The following is a 19,445-nucleotide window of genomic DNA, read 5'->3' as shown; positions in this document are numbered from 1 at the left end:
TGAGTTATTACCACATTCAAACCAAGAGAAGAGCCTCACATTCATTTCCACCCGAACAAATAACCTAAGTGAGTAAAAAGTTGATAAAAAGTCCTGAAACTGAATCAAAATTAAAAATTCCTAATTCGTTGTCTAGGCACTGTAGACTTCTCATTTGGAGCTCTATAGTTATTTCAAAACTGTCCCAACACCTTACGTTGGTGTTTCCGTTTAAAATATACCAAAAATCAAATGTGATAGTATTGTGCTTTCCACATGGACGTGTATTGTGCTTTCCACATGGACGTGGGACATTGTCTACACGTACTAGACAAAAATATCTCCCAAGTTACGCTTTCGATATATGGACTAAAGTAAATTTCGCAAAATTTGGAGTTGGGACGTTTTTTATTTCATAAGTTCAATATGTTTCCTAATAATTAAAAAAATATATATTTCAAAGAAGTTGGAACGTTATCAAACATATTCCTTGGTAAATTATTGTAATTCCTCTTCCTGTAAAACTGTAAGGAAAATTTATTGTGCTTTTCATGCTTTTCACGATATGTTTACAAACTATTGTCATCGTTTTTGGTTGGAAAATGCAGCTTTCAGCGTGCAGCGGTTTTGATTTCCTGTGAGGAGGTCCCCTACCTTTGATAAGCAATGTAGTGTTTTCAATCTCAGCTGTATAACCTGTCAGAGCCCCCAGCTCGTGACCCATATCCGCGTTGTGAGTAATGCTATCACTGCTGGGGCTTCGACAGGCACGTTTCTTGATCTCCAGTGGATCTGTAGTTTTAACATCGTATGGTCGTAAATCTTTCATGTTGGGGAGGGGGAGCAGACAAGCAGGCAAATGAACCGAAAAATAACATTGCAGTAATGGCAGCGTTTTGGCTTTTTTTTAAAAAAAGAAATAGAAATTAAAATGATTCCCCTTTCCCCGTCCTCTGCTTCTCCCAAAAAAGCAATATCTCCGCACAGGCCATGAAGGCTCTTGGGGTGGTGGAAGGTAACCTCAGCACTTCGTGGGGTAGGTTGGTTAGCTCTTCGCCCTGTCACCTTTGCCCACAGGAATTAATTACCGGGGTACTCATTTTTGGTGTAGGCTGCGTGAACCTTAAGGCAGTGCGCACCTTCGAAAGTGGAAATCTTGTTTCTAAAAAGTTTCGACTTCCTGATAGGGAATCGAACCCACGTCTTTCCGGGCGAACCGTGTAAGCCTTTACCGCTTCGGTCAGGCAGACCATAACTTAAATGAACGGGTTTTATTTTTGTTTATTTAGGATTTGCTGTACGTCGCGCCGACACTGGTAGGTCTTATGGCGACGATGGAATAGGAAATGGATAGGGGTGGGAAGGAAGTGACCGTTCGCTTTAATTAATATACATCCCCAGAAGTTTCCTGGTGTGAAAATAGGAAACCTCGGAAAACTATCTTCAGGGTGGCCGACAGTGGGGTTCGAACCCACTGTTTCCCGAATTCAAGCTAATAGCTACGTGACAGAAACCGCGCAACCATTGGCTCGGTATGGCCGGGTTTATTTATTTATTTATTTATTTATTTATTTATTTATTTATTTATTTATTTATTTATTTATTTATTTATTTATTTATTTATTTATTTTTAACACAGAAACTTTGGACATGAACGATACTATGATATAAATAACGTTTACTGACCTAGCAGTCCGTACAGAGTACAGATGACAGTCAAAATTCTCAACCTTGCAACTACTTCAGAGGTAACACAAATAAAGTCTTGCATGTCGCCTCCATAACATTGAATCCCTGCGGGTAGGGGTGGTAGAATACACTCATGGTATCCCGTGCCTGTCGTCGGCGGCGGCGGCGGCAGTTATTCGTTTCTGAGTTTACAGTTTTCCTGGCTAATAGCTCACTTCTATTCACAACAGTTTGTTTTTAAAATTCCGGTGACTGTACAGGCCAATTCTTGCGTAGAACATACGACTACACATCGCGCAGCTGAGGGACGGGGGAGATCTTGGCTGGGTTTGGCGAAGTTTGCGTTCCTGTCGCTTAATATCTTCATGTCTGCGGCGTTCTTATTCGAAGTGTTGAACTGAGGCACAGACGCTTCGCCGGCAAAGTAAACGGTCCTTGGCAAGTGTTTCCCAGGTTTGTGGCTTTATTTCTGTCATCTTTAAGATTTCTTTCAGTTGGTCTTTGAAACGTCTCAGGGGGGCACCCCGTGGTCTTGAACCGGAGTCAAGTTCACCACAGAGCATCTGGCGCGGTAGTCTGGTGTCATTCATACGACGCACATGTCCTGTCCATCTGAGGCGATGACCAACGTTCAATGCTTCTACACTCTTAGCACAGGCTTTCTCGAGAACTTCAACATTAGAGACGTAGTTTTCTTACTTGATGTTCATGATGGAGCGTAGTTTTTGCTGGTGAAAGCGCTCCAGCCTTTTGATGTCACGGCGGTATAAGGTCCACGTTTCGTAGCCATAGAGAAGCGTAGAGGTGGCTACAGCCTGGTACACCATTAGTTTTGTGCGAATTGTAAGGTTTTATTCCTGAAGACACTGTGTGATAGTCGTCCAAAGGCCACATGGGCAGCACGAAGCCTATTTTCCACATCCTGTTCTGAAGTATAGCTCTTTGACAAGATACTCCCAAGGTAAGTGAAGTGGTCTACTTGTTCTAGTTTGGTATTTGAGATGGTAATGTTAAATTCTGGGATGTTAGTCCCTGGTGCAGACTGAGCAAGTACCTGTCGTAGGAGGCGATTAAAAGCGGCCTTAGGGGCTCTCAACTTCGGAGCGTAGGTTAGCTACTGTGGAGACTTTATCTGAGTCCTGGAATTACTTCCACTTGTGCCAAGTTCCTTATTTTCATCTATCCTGCCCGTCAAATCTTGTTCTTTTCCGACCCTGACGGTGTTAAGTTTTTCAGGCCTAGGGACTCTTTCATTTTCACGCCCTTCATGGCCCTTGTGTTTCTTTTGCCGATACCTTCATTTTTCGAAGTGTCGGACCTCTTCCATTTTCCTTCTGATTAGTGTTAATAGAGGATCGTTGCCCAGTTGTACTTTCTCTTAAAACAACCACCACTACCACAGTAGTAACATCTGATAGGACATTCAGTGGTCGTGTAGTGAGTAGTTTGTTTATTGTTTCCAATCCCACAGAATTGTCGACGCAACACATGTGTCCATGGTTCGTTCGCCCTCGATTTAGGCTGGCCCAAAATGAGTTCCATCACAAGATATGTGCAAAAAACTATTCCATGGAGCAAGACAGGACTATATGTGTGTGAAAGATGCAAACTTTGTGACAGGTATCATGCTATGTACTGCGAACTCATAGCAGAATCTCTGACAAAATTCTGTTTATCTATGTAAGCTTTTGCACATTGTGCGCATTTCCTAATATTTTATTTAAAAAAACTCACCCTGCGTGTGTTTGTGATCGCAAAACTCTAAAAGTAGTTGGTCGATTAACTTGAAATTTTGACACGTTGTTGCATTCGAATACGAGCGTGTTTAGGAAGTGGTCTGAGCGAAATCGAATAGGTAGTATTTTTATAATGAGTAATTTTATGGAATGAATTTAATTTCAAAGCCGCACCAAGATTAGATCGACCTAGATAGCCAGATTGTCGTTAGGCGACAACGACTTACGCTATAGCCCGGTGAGAATTACTGTATATAGGAGGATGTGAACATGCCGCCATATTTTATGAAGTACCTTTCTTGCGAGGAGGTTCATGTAATAAGGCAACGCATTGCCTGTTATTTGGAAATAGGAATCCAACATGCCGTGATCAAGATGTACTTTCATGTAGATAAGCAACTCATTACCTGTTTTTGCAAATGTGAATAAACATGAATGTGTCCTGTGCTCGCAAAACTCTAAAAGAAGTCGATTACCGTTTGTGTTTTCGCTGGCGATAGTACGAATTTTATGAGTTGAATCGAGAAGAAGGAGAGCTGCACAATACCCGTAGTATCAACAACGCCAGGAACAATTATATCAACAGCGAAGACGTTTGCAGTTGCAATATCTGAATGATCGAGCTTCATATCACCGAATTACTTTTTCATACGAACCGGATATTCAGTACAGTACCTCGTGTAAATTATTTCAAACCGGAAAAATTGACAAGGTTTGTTCTCATCGCACAGCAATGAAATTTAGATGAAAAAACCCGGGAATGTGCTGCGCGAGCGGAAAAGTGAAGCTACCTGAACTTGAGCAGCCAAAAGAACCTCTGAAAAGTTTTGTTAAAAGGAACTACTGATGATTCAAAACATTTTCTCAAAAACAAGAAATTACAATTCCTGTTTTCAGATGACTTCATTCGGCGCTAACATTATAGCGGAGCATTTTGTGCGAACATATAAAATTCAAGGACAAATTTACCACAGATCGTTAATCTTTGCTTCCTTTTCCCAGCAATTATACAAATTTCTCCAAATCTATTTCATCGGAGATGAAAATGACCAATTGAATGCACGCTGCCAAATTTCTGCTGGAATCAGAAGGCATATTGTTGTTGATTCGGTGCAAAAAAAGTTTCATGACAATAATAATTCGGATGTTCAAAAGTGCGACTGATATCATGTTCGCTAGAAAACATTTATTTACTTGCCTATTCATTTCATGTCAGACTGAGCCATTGCGAAGCGTGGCCGGGTTTAGCTACTTAATAATAATAGTAATAATGGGCAGTGCAGATCAAATAATGGAATTGTAGCAGTTTGTTGTCCTTCGAGAGGTGCCATGCTGGACCGCTCCTCCCTCTTCCAGGTTCCAGTTTGAAGACGTTCGCTGAATGCATGCATTCTGCAGATATCGTAGGTTTTCTTGAAGTTGATCGAGGTTTAAAGCGGTTCTGGTCTGGAATATCACCCTGGACTGGCTACTGGGGGCTGGTTCAGTATATTTCTATATTCTGGAACTGAAGAACCTTCTGAAATATGGAGGAGCAGTGCTACACCGTGTAGATAGCTGGTAGGCTGATGTGGAATTAATGGTTCCAATGGCCGGGCTGAGTGGATTAGACGGAAGAAACGCTGGCCTTCTGATCTGAAATTGACAGGTTTGATCCTGGCTCACGCCTGTGTGGCGTAGTGATTAGTGTGATTAGCTACCACCACCGGAGGCCCGGGTTCGATTCCCGGCTCTGCCATGACATTTGAAAAGTGGTACGAGGACTGGAACGGCGTCCACTCAGCCTCGGAAGGTCAACTGAGTTGAGGGGTTTCGATTCCCGCCTCAGCCATCCTCAAAGTGGTTTCCTACTTCTTCAGGCAAATGCCGAGATGGTACCTAACGTATGGCCACGGCCGATTCCTTCCCACGTCCTTGCCTTTCCCTTACTATCTTCCCATCTCCCCACAAGACCCCTATTCAGCATAGCAGGTGAGGCCGCCTGGGCAAGGGTCTGGTCCTCCTTCCCAGGTGTATCCCCGACCAAAATGTCTCACGCTCCACGACACTGCCCTTGTGACGGTAGAGGTGGGATTGCTCGCTGAGTCCAGAAAAAACCGCGGAGGGTAAACGGATTAATAATAATAATAATAATAATAATAATAATAATAATAATAATAATAATAATAATAATGGCGAATGGCCTCCGGATATCCTGGTGCAGGTCGTTCGTATTGATACTCGTGGGCTAGGATGAATTATATAATGTTGCAGACGACACAATCAGCCATTTCCCAAACTCTGCCGGGAATCGAACACAGGATCCTTTGTACCAATGGCCAGCACGCTAACCAGTACTATAAGAAGTAAAATTAGAATAATTTACTAAGAGAGAAGCCAACGACCGTAGCCGTGTTGAAACACCGGATCCCATGAGATCTCCGAAGTTAAGCAACATTGGGCGTGGTCAGGAGTTGGATGGGTTGCCACGCGCTGTTGGGGGGGGTAAGGAAATGGAGGAGCGGAAAGGAACTGGCCACCCTACCGCACGTAAACTCCGGCTCAGGAACACCTCTGCGGAGGTTCGGACCTGCCTTCGGGCAGAATAACCCTTACCTGCTAAGAGAGATGTTCGATAAATTTTGAACTTTGCTTACCTGTCTTTTTTAAAATGTTATCAATGGATAGGGAATCTGACACCTGAAGATTTACTGTCTCATAAAATAACTCCTGTGGAACAGAATTCCTGCACCTTGGAGTCTCCGAAAATCATACAAATAGTTAGTGGGACGTAAAACCAGTGACATTGTTTATAAGGTTCCAGGAAATTAATTTTGTAGTCGTTTATAGAACGGATGAACACTGGGAACTCGTGTCAAAATGCGTTCACTATATATTTTTTATTTTGGAACATGTTGGTTTCAGGTGATAGAAGTTGTGTTGAAAAGAGAAGAGAGTAGGAGTGTAGAGAAACCATCAACCAATAGCAAAATCTCTCACAGTGGACATGTAACACCACTATCGGGAAGAAACTCTAGTACTGGCGCCTTGCAGGTGGTACACCGTTAAAACTGAGGGCTCAAAACAACATGATGTTAGGTACTTCGGATGAGTTTGGATGACTTTGGATTCCACGTAGCGAGCGTAGGATAAGAAAGTACAAAGCACAGCCGCTGCCGTTAGTAAGAAACAAATTGTGGACATCGGTAGCCCGCAAGGAAAGTCGCTGTTTCATTGTTCGCTTCTCTCTGTCTGAGAGACTGTATTCTAGAAATTAAAAATGTTATTTCTCTGTTCCTACTGAACGGACGGAGACAAAACAAAGTGTAGGGAAATTCTAGATCGGCAAGTTTCATGAAAAATTAATGAACAACTTTGTTCTCATGTGGTCCAAACCGAATAACAAACTGGCAGACATAATTTTCAAAATTTATGGATAATCTTCTCCGCGTCGTATATTATTGACTCAAAACCGCTACAAGAAACGAAGGTACGGACAAACACTACGTTCTTATTATATTGGTTAGATTTACTACAAGTGGTGTCGTTTGTTTATCTATACCAAGCCTGTCAAGGGCGTTGACCACCACTCTAGGGTTGCGGCATGCATGACAGTTTTCGTAAACGGCTACTGGTGACGACGTACTTTGTCCTAGGTCAGTGTGCTTTATGCGCGGACGTCTCTACAGGATACACAGAACACAACCACCTTGGGGTACTGATAAATGAAAGTCCTTACGTCATCATCTATTCACGTATTAGACCTACTGTAGTGGCCTGCATTCTCATTCATTGGACTGTCGATGGCAACGAGCTAGAATATAATACACTAGTTAGTTGGTCGATGGATCCTTTTCCTGTAGGATACTGCTTGAGAATTTCTCTCTAGAAAATCTTCTCCCCCTGTGGGTGGGGGCGGTAGAATAACACCCACGGTATCCCCTGCCTGTCGTAAGAGGCGACTAAAAGGGGCCCTATGGGCTCTGAACTTTGGAGCGTGGGTTGGCGACCATGGGGCCCTCAGCTGAGTCCTGGCATTGCTTCCACTTACTTGTGCCAGGCTCCTCACTTTCGTCTATCCTATCCGACCTCTCTTGGTCAACTCTTGTTCTTTTCCGGCCCCGATGCTATTAGGTTTGCGAGGGCTAGGGAGTCTTTCATTTTCACACCCTTCGTGGCCCTTGTCTTTCTTTGGCCGATATCTTCATTTTTCGAAGTGTCGGACCCCTTCCATATTTTCCCTCTGATTAGTGTTATATAGAGGATGGTAGCCTAGTTGTACTTCCTCTTAAAACAATAATCACCACCACCACCATCTAGAAAATATTCCTGGAATCATTGTTCAAACATGATTTTTCCGCCTTTCTTGATCCCTGTTGATTCCATTTTGAGTTCCTTCAATACCACCCCCCTGTGGGTGGGGGGACGCAGACGAAGAATACACCCACGGTATCACCTGCCTGTTGTAAGAGGCGACTAAATGGGGCGACCAAGGGATGATTAGAACCATGAAACTTATAATACCATCACGCGAGGAACACCATGGGTCGCCTTTACTTGCGAGTAGTACCACTATGTTAGGCACACAATAGGTTTGTGATAAGTAACAACAGTGGGTGAATAAGTATGGGTTTACAGTACACGTGCGTTGCCTATGAGTGGCGCCGTAATGTGAGAAATAGCACAGATCTGTGCGTATTACATTACCTGTGGGTAGTACCACACTGTGTGGAACACCGTAAGTCTGCGTTACTCATGATTAGTACCGCTACATGAGAAATATCATGGTTCTTACTTTCCTAGCGATAAGTACCATTATGTAGGGTCGTTGACCTGGATTTTGGACCCCTTTAGACAATAAGCAGTCAACGATTCAGGATTGTGCTTTGGAAGCAGCCCCTTGGTCAGTATGTACTATTATCGTCGCCATAAGACCTATCTGTGTCGGTGCGACGTAAAGCAACTAGCAAAAAAAAAAAAAAAAAAAAAAAAAAGTATGTACTATTGTTTTAAGATGTTTCTAGAAAGGTGGGGCATTACGGGTCGAATCCGCTGATTGTTTTAAGTTCATAATCATTGTTCATCATATCTTTTTAATAATGATCGGTGGATTAACTTTTGGATTTTTTTAAACTTCCAAAATTGTGAATTGGATCCGCTGATTCTTTTAAATTCATATTCATCCATTCATTCTTCATCATCACGGTATGAATTTTGGTCAGTGGATTAATTTTGGACTTTTAAATTGTCATTGCATTTCGTTTTATTTCGTACCTTTAGGGGCCAATGACCTAGATTTTAGGCCCCTTTAAACAAGTCATCATCATCAGCCTCGTGGGGTACGAATTCATTAGTTAATGGAATTATTTATTTATTTATTTATTTATTTATTTATTTATTTATTTATTTATTTATTTATTTATTTATTTATTTATTTATTTATTTATTTATTTATTTATTTATGCTCTCGTCTGTGCGACCCCTTCAATTCATGTCACGAGCCGCCACTGCTATAGCATCACTTTTCTTATTGTCTATTCTTCACTTCTGTAGCATAGGACTGGTCTTGCTAAGGTCTTAGATACAGATATGTCTTTGAACTAAGGATGGCTTCATAACCTAATTTATAACTTCGGAAGATCTTGTAAATTATGTTTCGTTATTTTTTTGTCGTAATTTACCTTTCTCTTTATAACATAACTAGCTGATGTACCCGTGCTTCGCTACGGGATTCTCAGAAAGACTGACTTTGTGGTTTTCCTAACCTGAAATCAACATAGGTCATTACAAAAACGTAAGTATGGATGTAGCGATTAAAACCAATGCTATCATATAAAATACTCGATCAAATGGAAAACCGCACGTTTTATCACTTTTAACGAACAGTGCTGCGGTTAGATTGCGGTGCCAATCTAATAGTCCACAGTTCCAGAGCTGGGATAACCAGGCCGCAGATTGCCATGAACACTCATCTGCCATTATTCCGCTAAATATGCACACTCTTCATTCCAATCAGTGCCTCAGAGTAGGGATTGAATAGCCCGAATGCTATGATGATTCAGTGTGTTATGTACCAGTAGAATCAGAAAATTTATAAACCAGGGGAATGGCATGCTAAAGAAGAAAGTTATCTAACTCCCCAGCTACTTCCCATCAATATTCAGACAGGCTGTTACACTCTGTACGACTGGGCGAGTTGACCGTGTGGTTAGCGGTGCACAGCTGTGAGCTTGCATCCGAGAGATAGTGGACTCGAACCCCATTGTCGGCAGCGCTGAAGATATTATTCCGTAGTTTCCCACTTTCACACCAGTCAAATGCTGGGCCTGTACCTTAATTAAGGCCTAAGGCACTCCTAGCCCTTTCTTATCCCATCGTCGCCATAAAACCTATCTATGTCGGTGCAACGTAAATCGAATAAAAAATACTCTGTACGCAGCAGTGATCCTATCTACCGGAGATGAGAGGCAACAGAAGACACAAAGCACATCACGACAAACAATGGTCAATGTAATGTTATTGTTGATGAATGTTATGAGCTTTCTATATTGTAGGCCTTCACATTTAGTTTTCTTTCGACTCTGTGATTTGTAAAATACTTTAAAACTGTACTTTCTTATTCTCCGACTTTACATACCAATTTTCATTAAATACTGTTTACCCATTTTCTCGTTACTCGGCGCTGATAAGGACTTAGTAACAAAAATCCAAATTCATGAATATCCTTGTGATTATAGCCAGTACGGTAACAATGTATAAGACATGAATAATAGGAAATTTAATACTCTATAACCTTAGTTATGTAGCATTAATCGATTACACCTCTAATAAGAAATATTTGAGAATTACATTTTAGGCCTTCCCCTAAACTACCATTTCACTCAGCATGAATAAAATAATTTACAGCCTAGACTATAGCGACTTATTTCCTGACTTTGCATACCGATTTTCATCAAGATAGGACTACTAATAACAACAATATTTGAGAATTAAATTTTAGGCCTTCCCCTAAACTACCATTTTTCTCAGCGTGAATACAATTATTGATAGCCTAGATTGTAGCAACTTATTCCCCAACTTTGCATACACATTTTCTTTAAAATACGACCACCAATAACATAAATAGTTGAGAATTCAATTTTAGACCTTCCCCTAAACTACCATTTCACTCAGCGTGAGTAAAATGATTTATAGCCTAGATTGTAGGGGCTCATCCCCCGACTTCACATACCGATTTTCATTAGACCGCTAATAACATAAATAGTAGAGAATTCAATTTTAGGCCTTCCCCTAAACTACCATTTCACTCAGCGTGAGCAAAATGATTTATAGCCTAGATTGTAGAGGCTCATCCCCCGACTTCACATACCGATTTTCATTAAATTCTCTTCAACCGTTTTCTCGTGATGCGTGTACATACATACATACAGACAGACAGACAGACAGACAGACAGAAATTACGGAAAAGTAAAAAGTGCATTTTCTTGTTACTATGGACATGACCGATACAGAAATACCATTATTTTCAAATTCTGAGCAATGTACAGACAAAACTCTTATTTTATATATATAGATGTATAGCCCAAGTAAGTTAATTCATTTACTCTTTCCAATAATTAACTGTTTAAACCAGTTTTGCTTGGAATGGGTTCTTCCCCTCTAATAGCCCAAAGTTTAGTAGACCTTACGTTCAATTTACAAGCAATATGCTCCTTCACATCTAAATACATTTCACATAATGTGATTACGGAGAAACTGAGGTAAACATCTTTATTGCATAATAGTTACGAATAAATAATATACAATTTACATATTCTTGTGGAAAGAGAGAACTTGTGGTTAATGATGCATGTTAAATAAAGAGAATTAAATACAGTGGGACCGAGCTCGATAGCTGCAGTCGCTTAAGTGCGGCCAGTATCCAGTATTCGGGAGATAGTAGGTTCGAACCCCACTGTCGGCAGCCCTGAAAATGGTTTTCCGTGGTTTCCCATTTTCACACCAGGCAAATGCTGGGGCTGTACCTTAATTAAGGCCACGGCCGCTTCCTTCCCACTCCTAGCCCTTCCCTGTCCCATCGTCGCCATAAGACCTATCTGTGTCGGTGCGATGTAAAGCAACTAGCAAAAAAAAAAAAAAAAAAAAACCAGTGGAACCTTGATATATCGAATCACCCCGAGAGCTAAATTTTATTTCGAGTTATCGAAATTTCGAGATATAGCGAACACCGTTTTTGAGCATGTATAACACAAAATTGAATCATATATGTATCTCCGAGCTTACACTGCATACATTATTTTTAACAGTACTTAAAAATGTACAAACTCTGTTTTACGACATCACTTTAATTATAACCCTTATCATAGTAACTTTATATAAGACAGGATACAGTAGTTAAACAGGAAGCATACCTCCGTTGACACCTTTGGAAAAAAAAAATCCACTAGTCTCTTCTGTTTGTTACTGTTAACCTTTCCTCCCTTCACGTTGAAACTTCACGTACCGAGCTCGATAGCTGCAGTCGCTTAAGTGCGGCCAGTATCCAATAATTGGGAGATAGTGGGTTCGAGGCCCACTGTCGGCAGCCCTGAAGATGGTTTTCCGTGGTTTCCCATTCTCACACCAGGCAAATGCCTGGGCTGTACGTTAATTAAGGCCACGGTCGCTTCCTTCCACTTCCTAGACCTTTCCTATCCCATCGTCGCCATAAGACAGATCTGTGTCGGTGCGACGTTAAACAAAAAAGAAAAGAAAAACTTCACGTCAGTAACACGCAGCCGAGATTCGTAAATGGAGCTTGTCATCCGCGACTTCGGGGGTTGCTTTCGTACGTGACCGGTAATTAATTCACACCCGAGAAACAGCGAGGCTTCGTCGATTTTCCGATCACTAGAAGTTTTAGTTTTTCGGTTCCCGTCGTATTAGGTCCCAGTATCACTGTACTTGTTAACTGTTCCTCACAAACCACAAATGCCGTATTGCACAAAATTCGAGTTAGAGTATTTTTTGCTTCAAAGGAGGAAATGTTTGCTTCGAGAAATCGAGAAATTCATCTAACCGAATTTCGAGTAACAGAGAAATAAATACACGTGAAGAGTAGGAGAAATGGCCGGGAAATTTAAGTTACTTCGAGATACTGAAAATTCGGGTAATGGAGGTTTGACTATAACAATATTTTTATAAGGTTGCTTCAGAAAATAAGGTAACGAGAGATTGCAAAGAGAAGTTTTATTTTTCAGGGAGGTATATGAATACACAGGAATAGAACACGATACGCATTACTGTTCAACATATCTATTCACCATACTTGTCCAAGCTCTGGTTCCAGCGGTACATCAAGACAGCGATGCCGCCATGGAAGAAATCTCTATCTGAAGCTACGTCATGACGGCATGCTGAACGGTTGCATCGTCGTTGAATACCTTACCACCCAGGTGCTTCTTCAACAGTTCGAAGAGATTGAAATAAGAGGGTGCCAGGTCGGTGCTGTATGGAGGATGCTCCAGTACCTCCCACTAGAAGTGCCGTAAGGCCTATTTCGTGTTCAAACGCCGCTGTGTGGCCGCTAGTAAACCGCGCCTTCAGATACTTGAAAATGAAAATCCACAGCCTATTTCCAGTCATGCGACCGGGTCAGGAATGGAATGAAGCCCCCATCTAGCGGCGAGGATATGAATTGTGCGCGCTCCTCTGGGGCAGTGATTAATGAATGACAGATGAAATGAAATTATATTGGAGTATGTTGCTGGAATGAAAGATGATAGGGAAAAGCTTTGTCCAGCTTTAATCTCACATGGACTGACCGGGGATTTGAACCACGGAACCTAGCGGTGAGAGGCCGGCGCGCTGCCGCCTGAGCCACGGAGACTCTAAAGGTGGAAACTATTCTTTCCCTCTATATGGACGTTTTCACGGCGGACGTCGTTGGCGTTGAAGCAGCTGCAGGCGGTGACAAAGCCTTAGGAGGCGTTGCAACTGCTGGCTGTAGGAACGCGAAGCAGTCTACACGAGGAAGTAACAAGCGGTTGAACAGCGTCCAAACTATATCGTCTATTGGAGTAATATTCTTCTTCATGACGGTATCACCTTTCACAATATTATCAACCACTAAATAACGTAGTTTATCGAATGAAGAAAGTGACTTTTTGTAGAACTTGACGCGTCTGGATTCATTCTATGTTTACCGAGCATTATATGGAACTGTCCTGTTGAATGATGGTTAGATAGTATGGGGTGAGTCAACCAACATCTGATTTCACGACATTTTTCTTTACGAATTACTCAACCAAAATAAGTCCCGCAATACACCTGATCTGCACAGAGACCATTTTAAAAGTGACCTGCCCAATATTAGCGTTTTAATTCTTCGTGTGGAAAAATCGGGTGTTTTGATCACTGTTTAACAGCCGCATTTTGATAGTCACGTATAATTTGCAAATTTTTCTCACCGTTACAGGCAGCCACACAGCGGCGTTTGGACAGCTCCTGTTGACTGGACATAACCATTGACACGTGCTGTTGGCTGCGTATAGCCTGGCGTTGTCGTGCAGCAACACGACGCCTGTTGAAAGAGGTCCTGGTCGTTATCTGCGAAATGCTACCCTCAAAAGCTTCTCCGTGTTACAAGAACTGGCAGCGTTCACTGCCGCTCGCCTGGTGAGGAAATACATCATCCGGACCATTTTAATACACTTCTGTTAATTTACAAACAACGCACCACACTGCCATCCACCACAGAAACAAGCAGAAATGAATACATTTCTCCGGAAATGATTGACATAAAACTGGGCCAAAGCCACATTATATTGGGAATAGAACCTGAAAAAAAAAAAAAAAAAAAAAAAAAAAGAATCTTTGACACCTAAGGACAGAAAAAGCAAACAAAGTGAACGTTTAGATGCTGTGTTGAGAAACGTTGGAGTGATGCTCGTACGTAAAATAAATTTTAAAAATCATGAAATGTCGTATGGCTTTTAGTGCCGGGAGTGTCCGAGGACATGTTCGCACGACCAATTCGCCCGGTTAGCTGTAAAACCACGTGGTCATTAGCCCATATTGATTGGAGAGAAAATCACACAGACAGACTTAAACTTCACCACCCAATTTCTCGTACACTGCACGCTTGTTGCACTTTGTATGTTACATAGGTCCAATGTGCACCCGATGATTGATAGATAAATAAATTACGGTAATAAATAATAATTTGCCCTAAGGCGACGATGGGACAGGAAAATGAAATGGCGTATGGTTTTTAGTGCCGGCAGTGTCCGAGGACAAGTTCGGCTCGCCAGATGCAGGTCTTTTGATTTGACTCCCGTAGGCGACCTGCGCATCGTGATGAGGATGAAATGATGATGATGATGATGAAAATGAAGATGACACATACGCCCACCCCCGTGCCAGTGAAATTAACCAATGATGGGCAAGATGGCGTGGACGTATGGATGAATCTTCTTCCTCCTCCTATTGTGGAACCATCTATACGTCTACAGATGAGGATTGTCCAATCAGTCCACATATTTGGAGAAGGAAGAAGGCTCATCCATAGGTCCAGAGGTGAGGATTTCCCAGTCCATCCACATATGTGGGAGAAAGTGGAGGAAGACTAATCCATAGGTCCACACCATAGCTCCGCGCCAACTTCCCGAAGTTAGTCCCATAAGACTAATGTGTAACACTGGCCCTCTGCGCCAGCTTTCCACTTTTCTGTTTGTTCCCTACTAGCGTCATATACATATTACATAACCTCACACGTTGCATGATCCTAGGTGTAAGATACTGCTGTCTTCATATTAATTGTAGAACCAATAACTGAGTGAGATGTTTCATGGCTTTTTCCAGAAAAAGAGCCGGGACGAGAGTAAAGGTGCGGGGAGTGGTGTGGAAATCTTGGTGAACGAGCCTTATGATAATGGTCCTGGAGGCCAAGGCCAGTACACGCACAAGATCTACCACGTGGGTAGCCATTTGCCAGGTAAGTAATGTGTCCCTTCACGCCTTTCCATCAACGTCATGTGTTGTTTACAGGCCTTTGCATTGTAAGGCCTAATTCTAGACCAGGTGAAGGACTCTTCACCACTTCAAATCCAGCTGAGTAGGTTGTGTTCGTCCTGTCCAAGATTATGACTTTCTTCTTGCCGTTTTTATAAGTTCGTCTGTGATGAACTCTGACACTTGTCTTCATGATAACGGTATCATCGACATATTTCAGGAATATCAATTTTCTTTTTTCTCCAGTTAGCAGTGCCACCTTCCCAGCTATCTACCACTTTCTTTGATGTGTCCAAAGTAGATGTACAGCATAGCCTCCCCTTTCATTTTCAGGAACTTTATCCCAGATATACACTTTTGTATGGTACACGATATTTACAGTACGATACGGTACCGTTGTTTAGGCTAAGCTATAATACTGAAACTAAGTAACAATTCTTCACGCCTTTGTTTGTTAAAATGGAAACCGTTTTCTTTCCAGTTTAATAAATAACACCTAGTTTTTTCAGTCTGTCAAAACTAATGCAGTATTATCGGTAATAAAAAGAATTATCTGAAACATATTTATTTAACAACAAAATTTAGCTGAAAAGGATGGGTAGCGTTTAATTAATAAGAGTTCTTGAAGGAACATTATCAGATTTTATCAGTTTATGAGTTCATACATTATTATTATTATTATTATTATTATTATTATTATTATTATTATATCTGCCTCCGTAGCGTCGTAGCGTTACGGTTGGTGTTATTAGCTACCGTCCTCGGGAACCCGGGTTCGATTCCCGGTACTGCCAGAAATTTAAGAATAGCAGGAGGGTCAGTATGTGGCCTCTGTGTGCCTGAAAAGAGCTGCACCACCTCGGGATGAGGACACGAATTTACTAAATCTGGCTGCTGGCTCCATGACTAAATGGTTAGCATGCTGGTCACAGGGGTCCCAGGTTCGATTCCCAGAAGGCTCGGGAATTTTAACCATAATTTGTTAAATTCCCTGGCGAGGGGACTGGGTGTATATGCTGTCTTAATAATTTCATGCGCTTCCTTTCTGTCTTCAACCAAGTTGTTCCAGTCGTTCCTCTTGGTCAACTTAACATTTGTGCATTAAAAACACATGCAATTTTACAAAAGTATTATGATATTCTAGCTTTGTACAGTAAACCCGGTTTTTTCATTGTCCACAAAATTAACTATCCATGGGCCAGTCACGGTGAATTTTGGATCTAAACTTCAGATAAATTTGTTGATTTGTAGCTTAAGGGAGTCGCATATTCTTGGAAGAGTGACCAGCTTATTAGAGTTTGATATCAGAAGATACCATTAAGATTCAGGCAGATAGGTTAGTTGTAAGTTGTTTATGATACAACATTGACTTGACAGCCTTCATTTGAAGTCTGTTTTTCTCTTTGGTCCACAAACTATTCATCCGTGAAAAAGTCCTTCAGTAGACTATTTCAGCTCCTTTAGTGGAAAAAGAGGACATTTTGCGTCCCACTTAGACTTTTTTGGGACACCATAACGAAATTCCTGAAAAAAGAGACAATTGGGTGGGATACCTGTTAAAAAGGAAAAAAAACTCACGTGATTCTGCGTCCCTTCTTTAGAAATTTGCAGTGCAGTTTCAAGAGTAAAGTTTTTCTTATTTTAGGATGGTTCAAAAGCTTGCTACCCAAGTCGGCCCTCACAGTGGAAGAGGAGGCATGGAATGCATACCCTTACACGAAAACACGCTATACTTGCCCGTTTGTGGAGAAGTTCTACCTTGAGATCGAAACCTACTACTTCGCAGACAATGGGCATCAAGAAAATGTGTTCAAACTTTCTGGCAGTGATCTCAGGAATAGAGTAGTAGGTAAGTGAATCTTATATTTACTTTAATATTCATTTATTTGCCATCTTCTTCTTAGTATAATAATTATAATGGTGTCATCCTTTTTGTTGTGTTTGACCATTGGCGATTCTACGGGTATGGTCCATATGGTCCGAAATGATCTTTGATTGTTACGAACACAGTATCGCTGTATACATAGGACAAAGTACAGTAATTAGTCAGATGCACTAGTGCGGCCTTCTGTCCTCTCCTCACGGGGGTCTTCAACAACCATGACCTCAGTGCCCAGATGCAAGACTTGGTCCGGGCAAGTTAGCTACACAGTTCGAGGTATGTAGCTGTCAACTTGCATTTGGAAAGTAGTGAGCTCGAACCCCTCTGTCGGCAGCCCTGAAGATTGTTTACCTTGTTTTCCCACTTTTATACCAGGCAGATGCTGGGGCTGTACTTGGTCATTTCCTGTCCCATCGGCTTCATGGCTAAATGGTTAGCGTGCTGTCCTTTGGTCACAGGGGTCCCGGATTAGATTCCCTGCAGGGTCGGGAATTTTATCCATAATGGGTTAATTTCGCTGGCACGGGGGCTGGGTGTATGTGTCGTCTTAATAATTTCATCCTCATCACGACGCGCAGGTCGCCTACGGGAGTCAAATCAAAATACCTGCATCTGGCGAGCCGAACTTGTCCTCGGACACTCTCGGCACTAAAAGCCATACGCCATTTCATTTTCCTGTCCCATCGTCGCCCTAAGGCCTGTGTATGGTGTGACATAAAACAAATAGCAATTTATTTATTTATTTATTTATTTATTTATTTATTTATTTATTTATTTATTTATTTATTTATTTATTTATTTATTTATTTATTATCTGGTGCACATTGGACCTGTGTAACATACAAAGTACAACAAGCGTGCAGTATACGAGAAATTGGGTGGTGAAGTTTAAGTGGTTCTATGCGATTTTCTCTCTAATCAATATGGGCTAATAACCACGTGGTTTTACAGCTAACCGGGGGAGTTGGCCGTGCTGTTAGGGGCGCGCAGCTGTGAGCTCGCATCCGGGAGATCGTGGGTTCGAACCTCACTGTCGGGAGTCCTGAAGATGGTTTTCCGTGGTTTCCCATTTTCACACCAGGCAAATGCTACGGCTGTACATTAATTAAGGCCGTTGCCGCTTCCTTCCCATTCCTAGCCATTTCCTGTCCCATCGTCGCCATAAGATGTGTGTCAGTGCAACATAAAACAAATTGTATGTATTTTACAGCTTATAAAAATAAGCACACCACTAGTTAACCAAGATGACTGTACAATATTTCCATGTCTTCAGTGATCACCATTGATGGACTAGGCAACAAACATCTAAATTTATGAAGATCTCTGTTATTATTCCTCCTAAGATAAAACTTCAAAAGTGATATGTTTCACAGTTATTGTTATTATGATGATTTGATACAGCTAATTCTGAGAAGTGTGACATTTTCTATTTGAGCCCCTTAATATTGCTACATCAATGAATACTAATGTAATACAATAGTAAAAGTGTAGTGCACAGACCAGCTATCCCAGAAATTAAATACAGAGATTTGAGAAATTATGTTCATGTGACAAATTTTATATTTGCATTCCGTGTTGACTTACAATTGTCAGCCCCGCAGTCTAGGGGTAGCATGCCTGCCTGTGGGTGGCGGCGGCAGAATAACACCTATGGCATTCCCTGCCTGTCGTAAGAGGTGACTAACAGGGGCCCCAGGGGCTCTTGACTTGGGAGCGTTCGTTGGTGACCACGGGGCCCTTAGCTGAATCCTGGCATTGCTTCCACTTACTTGTGCCATGCTCATCACTTTATGTATCCTATCCGACCTTCCTTGGTCAACTCTTGTTCTTTTCTGTCCCCAACGGTGTTAGAGCACTCGAGGCCTAGGGAGTCTTTCATTGTCATGCCCTTCCTGGCCCTTGTCTTTCTTTGGCTGATATCTTGATTTATTTGAAGTGTCTGATCCCTTCCATTTTTTCTCTCCGATTAGTGTTATATAGAGAGTGGTTGCCTAGTTGTACTTCCTCTTAAAACAACAATCACCACCACCTCTCAGTCGAAGACCCCGAGATCGATTCCCGGCCAGGTCAGGGATTTTTACCTGGACCTGACAGTTGGTTCAAGGTCCACTAAGCCTATGTGATTACAATTCAGGAGCTGCCTGACTGTCTAGAAAACCAAGAATAATGGCAGAGAGGATTCGTTGCAT

The 19,445-nt window shown here is 41.8% G+C and overlaps 1 protein-coding gene across 1 annotated transcript in view; it reads left to right on the top strand.

Moving 5' to 3' along the window:
* Positions 1 to 19,445, top strand: part of rdgB (retinal degeneration B) — a 689,086-nt gene that overhangs the window by 442,714 nt on the left and 226,927 nt on the right. Inside the window, exons 5-6 of the mRNA XM_067154865.2 lie at positions 15,225 to 15,357; positions 17,020 to 17,223. Coding sequence (XP_067010966.1) covers positions 15,225 to 15,357; positions 17,020 to 17,223 — 337 coding nt within the window. The remainder of the gene's footprint in view (positions 1 to 15,224; positions 15,358 to 17,019; positions 17,224 to 19,445) is intronic.

Source organism: Anabrus simplex, chromosome 10, assembly GCF_040414725.1.
Source record: "Anabrus simplex isolate iqAnaSimp1 chromosome 10, ASM4041472v1, whole genome shotgun sequence".
Taxonomy (NCBI): Eukaryota; Metazoa; Arthropoda; class Insecta; order Orthoptera; family Tettigoniidae; genus Anabrus; species Anabrus simplex.
This window is presented reverse-complemented; position numbering and strand designations above follow the sequence as displayed.